Source organism: Leptonychotes weddellii, chromosome 5, assembly GCF_054177405.1.
Source record: "Leptonychotes weddellii isolate Sample4059 chromosome 5, ASM5417740v2, whole genome shotgun sequence".
Taxonomy (NCBI): Eukaryota; Metazoa; Chordata; class Mammalia; order Carnivora; family Phocidae; genus Leptonychotes; species Leptonychotes weddellii.
The window spans coordinates 122,398,890-122,410,150 of record NC_138373.1 but is presented as its reverse complement, the minus strand read 5'-3'; the positions used below and the strand labels follow the sequence as shown (position 1 = coordinate 122,410,150).

At 34.3% G+C, this 11,261-nt stretch overlaps 1 protein-coding gene across 2 annotated transcripts in view; it reads right to left on the bottom strand.

Moving 5' to 3' along the window:
- Positions 1-343: 343 nt before the first annotated feature.
- The window catches only part of ZDHHC17 (zDHHC palmitoyltransferase 17), a 92,050-nt gene continuing 81,132 nt past the window's right edge, over positions 344-11,261 (bottom strand). Inside the window, exons 13-17 of one of the 2 annotated variants that reach the window (XM_006737762.3) lie at positions 9,703-9,796; positions 8,567-8,650; positions 7,013-7,170; positions 6,007-6,101; positions 344-3,247 (exon numbers count right to left, since the gene is read on the bottom strand). In XM_006737762.3, coding sequence (XP_006737825.1) covers positions 3,109-3,247; positions 6,007-6,101; positions 7,013-7,170; positions 8,567-8,650; positions 9,703-9,796 — 570 coding nt within the window. In that variant the 3' untranslated portion in view covers positions 344-3,108. The remainder of the gene's footprint in view (positions 3,248-6,006; positions 6,102-7,012; positions 7,171-8,566; positions 8,651-9,702; positions 9,797-11,261) is intronic. The other variant, XM_031032935.2, reaches the window with a different exon arrangement.

Below are 11,261 nucleotides of genomic sequence, written 5' to 3'. Positions count from 1 at the left end.
CAGGGAGCCCGATGTGGGACTCGATCCCAGGACCCTGGGATCATGACCTGAGCCAAAGGCAGACGCTTAACCATCTGAGCCACCCAGGCGCCCTGGAATCCAAAATTCTCAAAGACAAATTTATTGCTTTTATTTAAAAAGTATTAATGACATACACATAGAATTGGATATTTTGAAAGAATGCTACCACCTTTTACTTTTGCTAATTTCTAGTCCTGCCATGTGAATCCTAGTTGACCCAGATAAAAATACACAGAATAATCTTTTCATATCACAGGTACCACTGCCAGTGTTTCATCAATTTCTTGAAGTGAACGGAGCGAAATAACAAACAAGCACACACTTAAGAGTCAATATTTATTCTGATTAATATTTTACAAAATTTTGACAGATTTAATTTATGTAAGGAGAGCTAATTTATTAAACACTTTACAGGTTTTTCTTTCCATAGAGTAACATGGTAAGTAGCAAAATAATACTTGGCACAGTTATAAATAAAGAAAATATAAAATAAAAATACCCATAGCTTAAGTAGAATGATGCTGTTTTATGCCTATTAGTATTTCAAACAAACTCCTGGGAACGACAAAAAACATGAAGGAAAAAAAAAAAACCTCCAAAGAAGTAATTCATGTTCAGGGCTGAGAAGTAAGTTCCTATTTGCTAAAAGTATCCAATGAAGCTGATATGAACTATTCCCAGAAGGGTCACCTTCATACCAACTTTAGAACCGGGTTAAGCTGGTTCCACACACAAGACTTACAAAATAAGTAAACAGACGGTACAGTAGGCTGCTGCATAGTTGGCTCCTGACCATCTGACCATCTCTAAGTTACGGATTTCACCGGTGCTGTGAGATGGTTAGTACTAAAGCATTAACATTGCTAACATGTTCCATGTACTTGTAGATCTAGAGGATTTTTTCCGTTTAACTGAAAGACATCTCTTTTGCACCGAAAAGAATATTGTACCACAAAGAAAGAACATGGTAACAACACTCTTATCCAAACTCTGAGAATACCACCATTGTATTCGACTGTTAATAAAAATGTATTCAATAAAAATTGCAACTGAGTCTTCATGTGAAGTGGCTCAAAATACAAAAAAATTAAAAGAAATTCTAGCCTTTTATAAATAACTTTGAATTTAAAAATTATCTAAAATTTCCCCCAATTAGTAGTCAAAACTAGCAGAGACATTTGTAAAGTTACCCAATTTTTTACATTCTATGACAAAATGGCACAATGCTATTGCCACCCCACACCCTCTCTTCCCTTTTCAAAAATAAAGTACATATGCCAATTTTCTAATATTAAAACACTCAAATACACTAAAGGTAATCTTTTTGATGTGTGACTTATGGTCAAAGAAACTACTATATAAAAATGGTACTTGGAAATACTGAACATCAACTATATACATTTTCACTGCTCCTCTTACTAAGGCAAGGGGCGGGTATACCACTAGATTGCTTTAATACCTTTAATCTGCATTTTACAGAGAATACGAATTTTACCAAGCATCAGACATGCAGTGAACTTGCAGGGTATAATGCCTATTAACAGCAATATTGAACATCACTAGAAGCTCATTAGTTATCTCCCTTTTCTTTTTGGTTGGATAAAATGAAATGAGCAGCTTTAAATACACTAACACATAGAGACACAAAGAGAAAACTATTTGATAAATTATTTATATACAGATACACAATCTTTACACTGGTCTAGGATCTGTCAGCAGTCTGATCACCCTTCTCCCACCCTCCCCCAAGCCCATTCTCTCTCACAGGTTTGCCACAGGTTGCTCGAACCACAGTTTGCTACAGCACTTAAGAGGACTAAACCAAGTCTCACTCTGTAAACAATATTTATGGAAGCAGTGACTAACAGTTCACCGTGAGAGTATGGAAATGCTGCAACAAAAACTGATCAGTGCATCACATTTAACAATAAGAAAATCTTTCTGAAATTGTTTCAGACAGCATTAACAAATTTTAAAACATTCAATACTGGGAAAATTGAAATAATCTTGAGGATTAAATTCTTTCTGATGGGTCACTTTTTAAAAACCAGAATATACCATTAGCTTTTCTTTTATTCACATGTGCTATATGTACAGAGATCATGCTCCATCTTTAGCTAAACTCCATTATTTTGTCTACAATTTATTTTGCAGCTCAGAATTCTAGAAGTATATCCATTTATCTCTATTGCTGAGAATTTTGCATTAACTTATTGTTCTGCCTTGAAATTACCTCAACTCTTAAAAATTGGACTGTTTGCACATCAAATTAAATTCTAATTTAAGCTTTACTGGATAGTATGTGCTAGTATACATTCTATGAGGTGTATCATGCACTTAGTAGGGCTTTTAAGTTTGAACAAAATAACATGACTTACTACTATACTCATGCAAGTGCTTTATTATCAGACCATAAAACCTCAGAGCAAGGTTACTACAAATTATTTCACTGAACTAGAAATATATCAGCTGATATATTGCAACAGCTGATGGCAATAAAATATTGTTAGCACGTATTTTTGTGAACATTATTTTCTTGTGCCCTTGAAGACATATTACAGTAGAACCCTAATAAAACCACATGATTTTTATCACAGTATTTACATGTACATTCTAAAATGTACATAATACTAGCCTGAATCAATTTAAGACAACTCTCTTGGAATTAAATGCAATAGTCATAGTAGATTGCATCATAAAATTTAGCTGTATACCATAAATTTAGTGTTAGCTAGAATCGAACATTTCTGATCAGTATACCATGTCTGTCACCAGAATAAGTTCACTCTTTATTCATGAAAAGTGTTATGAGAACAAAACCAAAAAGTTGAGTATGTTGTGAATTCCCACATTAAGAACCATTAAAATTCCTTTTATGATCTTTATTCTTCCCAGAAGTGGCAGTGTGCTCTGTCCATGTTTACTTTTGTTAATAAAAGTGTTGGAAAAAAGACTGTAAAATTCACTGTTAGCCCTACATATAGCATGCTATTGTTCAAAAAATGTGGATTCGAGTGTGAGAGAGACACGGACAGACACAATTTTCAGGCACCACTCAGCAATATGCTTCATAGGATAAAGATGTTGCTACACGAGCTGGTACCCAGATCCTGATATTTGGTCATATTCTATTGTATACTGCCTGGTCCAGTCCACGATAACAGGACGAAAGAGTCCACAGCATCGAAATTCAAAGAAGTCTATAATATTCCTTACACATCCATGGCTAAAACACCCCCCAACAAAAAGAAAAAGAAAAAGTCTATTAGTACAATAATTTAATATATGAATTTAATATAATTTTGGTGTTAAATGTATTTTTTTCTAAACTTAAAAACTCAGCTTACTTGCCAGAAAGAACCTGTTTATAACTCTATAAAATATATATGCATTCGTGTTTCTTCACAGCTCTGCCAACACTAATTTTTCTTCTCTCTTTTGCTAATTTAATGGGTTACACAATGATATTTTAAAGTTATTCAAATCTGCATTTCTTTCATTCCTGTGTCATATGTAATTTTTGATAAAACCTTTCCTTGATGGGTGGCTCTTTGGCAAGGAGACAAACTATATCCAAAATTGAGAAAGTAAAACAAAATAATTATAAATAGCATGAAGCTGGCAATGTATCTAAAAGTAACAATTTAAGAAAAGGTATGTCAAGGATAAGTTCAGGGAATTTTAGGACTTCAAGAACATCTCTGGAAAAGCAGTCACAGTTTTACATTTTATATAATAATTGTGCCTATGGGAGAATTCTCAAAATTACCCAACTGACTCCTTTATTTTTGCTTTTATTTAAAAGTTTGTATTCTTTCCAGAAGCATGCAAATAATTAATAGCATTACAAAAGCTTGAAGGTAGTAGGCAAGTAGCTTGAGTAAAACTCAAAAGTTTTAAATATTTCATTATTTCATTAGGAAGCTACTACTCAGCATCAAACAAAATGTAAGATTAAATATATATATTTAAAATATGAATGAATAGGACAATCTCTTCAATAAAAGGTGTTGGGAAAACTGGGCAGCCAAGTGCAAAAAAATGAAACTGGACCACTATTCTACACCACACACAAAAATTAATTCAAAATGGATTCAAGACTTGAATGCAAGATTCAAAACCATAGAGCTGTTAGAAGAAAACCTGTGGTAAGCTCCTTGACAGGGGTCCTGGCGGTGAAATTTTTAATATGACACCAAAAGCAAAGGCAACAAATGCAAAATAAACAAGTCAGACTATATCAAAATAGAAAGCTTCTGTACAGAAGCCATCAACAAAATGAAAAGGCAGCCTACTGAATGGGAAAGAATTTGTGCAGATCATATATCCACTAAGGGATTAATATCCAAAATATATAAAGAACTCATACAACTCAAAAAAACTCAATTAGACAATGGGCAGAAGATTTGAATAGACATTTTTCCAAAGATATACAGATGGCCAACAGATACATGAAAAGATGCTCAATATCACTAATCTTCAAGGAAATGCAAATCAAACTCAAAATGAGATAGCACCTCATACCTGTTAGAATGGCTATTATCAAAGAGACAAAAAATAACAGGTGTTGGTGAGGATGTGGAGAAAAGGGAACCCTTGTGCACTATTGGTGGGAGAGTAAACTGGTGCAGCCACTAGGAAAACAGTAAGAAGTCCTCAAAAAAATTAAAGATGGTACTACAATATCATCCAGCAATTCCAATTCTAGGTATTTATCCAAAAAAAAAAAAAAACACTCAAAAAATAAAAAAAGGAACAAACAGAAAAACGCACTCTAACTCGAAAAGATACATGCACTGCACGTTCACTTCAGCATTATTTACAACAGCCAAGACACGGAAACAACCTAAGCGTCCATCAATGGATCAATGGGTAAAGAAAATGTGGTATGTATGTGTATGTGTACACACATACACACACACGAACACACAGAGAGAGACTACTATTCAGCCATAAAAAAAGAAATCTTGCCATGTGTTACAACAGGGATCGACTTTGAGGGCATTATGCTAAGTGAAATAAATTAGAAAGATAAAGACAAAAACCATATAATCTAACTTATATATGGAATCTTAACAAAGAAACAAAACCAAACTCATAGACACAGAGAATAGATTGGTGGTTGCCAGAGGCTGAGGGTCGGGTGTGGGTGAAATGGGTGAAGGGAGTCAAAAAGTACAAACCTATAAAATTAATAAGTCATGGGGATATAATGAACAGCACTGTATTATTAATACTACTCTGTTGCATACTTGAATACTGCCAAGACACATCTTAAAAGTTCTCATCACAAGAAAAAAAAATTCTTTGACTATGGTTGGTGACAAATGTTAATCAGATTTATCGTGTGGGTCATTTTGCAATATACACAAATACCGAATCATTATGCTGTACATCTGAAATTAATATAATGTTGTATGTCAATTATACCTCAATTTAAAAAAGGAAAAATAAATCCATGTTTGGAAATTTGTGTGTCATGCAGAGGGCAAATAAAATAATTCGAACTGAAAAGTAGCTGCCCTAGAGTCTAGAAAATTTCCCTAAATATGAATTTCAATTGACTGTATTTTTAAAATCATATTTTAATTCTGTGGATACATTCATTTATCAACAAAAATTTGTAGAAACTTATGGCAATATTAAAGCTGTATTGTTAATGTATAATAATACATGTTTATACTAAATGTTAGTAGGTCAATAGAGTTTGGATTGTGCAACTAAGAAAAAAGAATGTCATAAATTTATATATAGTTAATGTGATGAATTTTAAAGTTACAGTAAACTAACCAATGCTATGTCTGGCAGGAATCTTAGAATTCAGTAGGATTTATAAGCTATTTTACATATTGCTAAGCAAAAGAAATATTCCGTTTCATATCCTATTGACATACGTAAAGATGGCATTTCTCTTTGATGTATTCACTAGATATTTGCTAAGTTATATGCCAAAATAAAATACTAAATTTATAAACATGTACGTACTTGAATGGGCTTTCAATAGATGTTGTTGTGACTTTAAAGTGCTTGTATCTTCTGGCATTCATTCTTTCATTTGTAGTAATACCTAAACATGATATCTAAAAGGTAAGAGAAAGCAAACCATTAACTCTCTCTGATGTAAAATAAGTATTAATGTGAAATAAGTTAATTCTCAAGAGGACCAGGATGGAGAAAAAAATGATGAAGTTTGTTTTTGCTTCTCCATTAGGAGATCATCAAGCTAGTTTACATGATATCACTTTGAACTCTTGTGAAAAGTAGCCAGTTAAACAGGACAAATGTTTAAAAAACAGGTTATCTGGCATTGTGCATGGGGAGAGATGGACATTATGTACACAGACCACCTCTCCATCAGCCCCTTAAAAATTGAGCTTTTAAAAAAATCCTTAATTAAAAAAAGGTTCCTGAATAAATACTGATATTTGTAGGTAATAAAACATTACTAATAAACACAAAACTAATGGCATCATCGATCTAAGCTCACACCTATATCCAACTGGATATATCTGAATCAGAAACAACAGAAATAAGTTCTGTCAAAAGTAGTACTGAAAATTCAGGGGTGCCTGGGTGGCTCAGTCAGTTAAATGTCTGCCTTCGGCTCAGGTCATGAGCTCAGGATCCTGGGATTGAGCCCCACATGGGGCGGGGAGCCCGCTTCTCCTTCTCCCTCTCCCCCCTGCTTGTGCTCTCTCTCTGTCAAATAAAATTTTAAAATAAAAAAAGAAAATTCATAATGTAAGAACAAAGTTCGTATCAAAATGAGAGGAGGAAGGGAAGTGGGAGGTAGAAATGAAAAAAAGAAAGGAAGAGTAAAGGAAACATAAAGAAAGAATAAAGGAAGAGTAAGTAAAGTAAATTGAAAATTTTAATCCTTGAAAAGCAGAAGTGGTTAGAAAGAGAATGCATTATTATCTTTCCACAAGGAATGAAGTGTTAAGAGGTTTCAGTTAGCGCACTGAAGAACCAATCCTGTACTTGCACATACCTGGTACATCTGACACATGAGTAACACAGCCACCCACATGAAATGAAAAACACTGTTCAGAAACATCCAAAACATCCAAGGTGAACATGTAGCAATTTGAGTAATATATGTCCAAAATCCATCCTTGGTGTAAGTGGTCTCACAGTGGAGTCCCCAGTCTAAAATGAGAACAGAAGGTTCACATTTACTCAGTAATCATCCAACCACTTCACAAAGGCATCTGCAGCAGGCACCACTTAGAAGCCATGATCCAAAAGTCTACATTTAGCCAATGACTTTGAATGCAAATTTTTTTATACTCTTAAATAACCCCATAATTAGTGAAAAATTAGTACATAATTAGTGAAAAAACACAGCAAAGACAGAAATGGAAAAAGCACCAGCCAATCTTAAAAAAAATACTACTGTACTTTAACAATACACAGTTTTTATCTGGATTGGTCTTGCATACATACAATAGTTAACATTACCTGTATACAATATAAGATAATATATGTATATAAGTGAAAATTTTTGGGGTGGTGGGTACATATAACACAACAAGATCACCTTGGTGAGGGAGGGCTTTTTCCAAAACAAAAATCTCTTCTTTTAGAGCTGCTGCCATAAAAAACTGTTGTTAGTGGGAACTACAGTTGTTAGCGGGAACTGCAGTTGTTAGCGAGAACTTCGGCTGTTAGTGGGAACTACGGCTGTTAGCGGGAACTACGGCTGTTAGCGGGAACTTCGGCTGTTAGCGGGGAACTTCGGCTGTTAGCAGGCCCATGTTCTCCCTCACGTTTGTTGGGCCAGAAACTAAGTCAAGATCTTTGACCAAATCTTTCTCTCTCTTAATCTGTATTTGAGAAAGTAGCCTTTTTCATCAGGGCAATAACAGACATTATTTTTAATATGTCTGAAAACAGGAGGACTAGGAAATCATCCTTCCACAACTTATTTTTAAGCCAGGATTTAATACATATTTATGCTAAGTACCACCAAGCCCTGAAGCATAGTAACTAATACCTTCATTTAAACTCTTCATGAGAATCATGTTCTCAATGCAATAAAAACCCATCATTGCCCTTATACCCATATGATCAAGTGAATGACAACTTATTCCTAAAAACGGATCTTCTAACACCTTTTAATATTCTCTAATAGGCAATAATTACACCTTACTTTTTGAAATATTTCAAGTTCTGTGCGAAGTTAACTGCATATTCCCAGCTGTTTGATACTAAAGAGCAACTAGCATAGTCACATAGTAAGCTACTAGAGTAAAGCAAGCATGTGATGTGAAAAATGTTGGTGTATTTTACCCAGAAGCATTTCAAAGCCTATTAAACCATCAAAGGACACACATATTAAAACATAGCTAACTGATAATTCTGTTGCTTATACTGTATGTTGAACACATTTATAGTTCTACATCTGTTCTTTTCTTTATGCTTCATTGCAATAAGGTGCCCCAAATCATAATTTTTAGTTTTGTCATTATCATATTTTGTTAATATGGTAAGCTAAAGTACACAAACATTTGTTTTAAGAAAGTAAAAAGCTAACTGTACTCACAAGAAATACAACCATAAATCATCCAGCAGATCATAAAAAGCAAGAAGAATAGGTAGCCCATAAAGTATCTATGGTTGCCTGCACCTAAAGAACAACACAGAAGCAATTTTTTCAGCTAAGAAAAAACAACTGGAAATGCGCCTTTTGGGGATGGGAGTAAAGGAATGCCATGAAGGATACAATTTGGACAATAATGATATACATTATTTATTTTACAAAATGTTCTTCAGGAAAATAAATGTTTTAATAAAAGTCTTAAAATAAGGGCGCCTGGGTGGCTCAGTCAGTTAAGCGTCTGCCTTCGGCTCAGATCATGATCTCAGGGTCCTGGAATTGAGTCCCACATCGGGTTCCCTGCTTCTCCCTCTCCCCGCCCCCACTTGTGCTCTCTCTCTCTCTCTCAAATAAAGAAATCTTTTTAAAAAGAAGTCTTAAAATAAGAATGTTTATAATTACAAAGATGTGATGACTGCATGACATTGATTCTTAAGTTAAGTCCCAATGAACCAAATGAATCACAACTTTTGAGTTTTAACCTACTGTTTGCTTTGTGAGGTTTAAAATAACCTATTTTATCTTTACTTTTATAAATTTTATAATCCAACTTTTTAAAGGCTTCTCCCCAACGGTCATGCAATCTCTGCAATGTTTCCCTGTTGTCACCTCATAAAAACCCAGGGCCATCTCTCAGACCACTTAGTTCACCTCCTCAGACCACACCACTCTTGAACACTGAGGTATATAGAGTTTTTATCTGTCGTTCCTCTCTGCTTCTGTACACAACATCCTTCCAAATATTTTTACTGCCTTAACTTTTTCCACTTTAACTAAAAAGCAATACTGTCTCTGCATCCTTATCGATTCCATTATTATCCAATAAAGAAAATAGGAAAGAATAGGCACCAGAAAGAATTGATAGAGAAATATCAATCTTTTCTAGACACTGATTTTATAACTTTTTCCCACAACTGAGTTGCTGTTTGTCAACCAGAAGATTAACTGGGGGGCACAGGGGAGCAGGGCTATAGTAGAGTGTAGGAATGAAGTTTCTACCATCTACTTTAATACTGTACTTCATTAGTTATCTAGAATAACTTAAATGAACAATGCACTTAGAAATTATTAATAAAACTTACCTACACAGTTACCCACCCATGGGCAATGATGATCAAATTTTGCTATGCAGCGGTTGCACACACCACAATGTTTGGACCTCACTGGTTTCCGTATCTGTTAATAAGCATTTTAAAAGATTATGAAAGGCACTACACCAAAGAAAGGAAAGCTGAACACTGATTTTCTCAAAATACAATTATGAAGAAAACAAAACTGTATTTCCAGAGGCATAAAATAAAACAAAAACCACTACTGTTTTGTTAAATGAGATTTTAACTGCAACAAAAAAGATAAAAAGGATAAGGCTACTGTGGAATATAAATGCCTAAGAGTGGGGTAGAACCATCATTTTACAAAAATAATTAAGACTCAAAGACCAATTTGCTGTTATGATGAATGGGACTATGTTTCATTTACATCCCTCAAGTTTCTGAATAATAAAAACATCACTCTCCAGGCTTCTAAATGAAAAGTTATTGCGATTAATGGTCATGATACTGGTTCTTGTTTAACGAAATGAAACTGTTCCTTAGTAGAAGGAAGGCCAAATTAGAAGTGAACAAAAGCAGCTTTTAAAATTCAAAATCATTAATAAAATGTCTTCCCAAAGTTAACAAATCCAACAAAAACCAGTAAGTGTACACACACCTTTCTCTTTCAGTGGCTCCTGAAATCTCAGATTAAGGTACAACATCTCTGCTGAACTTCATGACCCATCTAAGAAAGTACACCATGCTTAGCAAATTTAGGTAGTCCCTATTACTTCAAAACATAAAATATATTCATTATTCAGCTCCTGACAGGCAATAAAGAATTCATGTTTATGATGCCTTACTGTTCTAGGTGTTGTGAAATGTTTCACTCTATATCACTCTGAATCAGCCAAGTGAATAAAGAACTCATTATTGATCTTTGAAGGGCTGCTAGTCCTAATGCTGGATACAGGACAAGAGCTAGTTATTAACCCATGCCAGAAACAAAATTTGTAACATCCTTCATTGGTGTTTCAGAAAAGCATTGCCATTTCTCCACCAGTTTGCATAAGGTTATATATCATTCTGAGGCACTAAGAAAAAGCACAGGTTGACTATGCAGCCCTTACACGTACTAAAATGATCTGTGGGCTCTTTATAAAGGGTCACTTATTCTTTACCACAGATATGAAACTACATCTATGTAGGAGAAAGAAGAAGGATGTATTAAATTTTATCCCCACTTCCAACCCTCAGCTATACTTGCCCTTTGGGCAATACTTGTCAGTGAATTCTAAACAAAGACTGACACAAGGCTCCTGAACATGATAGGCTCCTCGGTTCACTTACAGAGTAATTCATTTTTAGGAAATTCTGATTTACATGTGGCTTCTTAGGGACCTGTCTTTTTATCAAAGGAAAGGATACCCATATAATGACAAATACCTCTGCCAATCTGAATTATTTTATAATTGGATATGCTCTTTTCTTTACAACACCGAATTATCTATCCAGAAGTACACGGCTTACAATAATATAATAAAACATTTATGCTAGAAGGATAGAAAGTCTTGTTCTTGCCATCAGATATTTATTTAACAATGAAA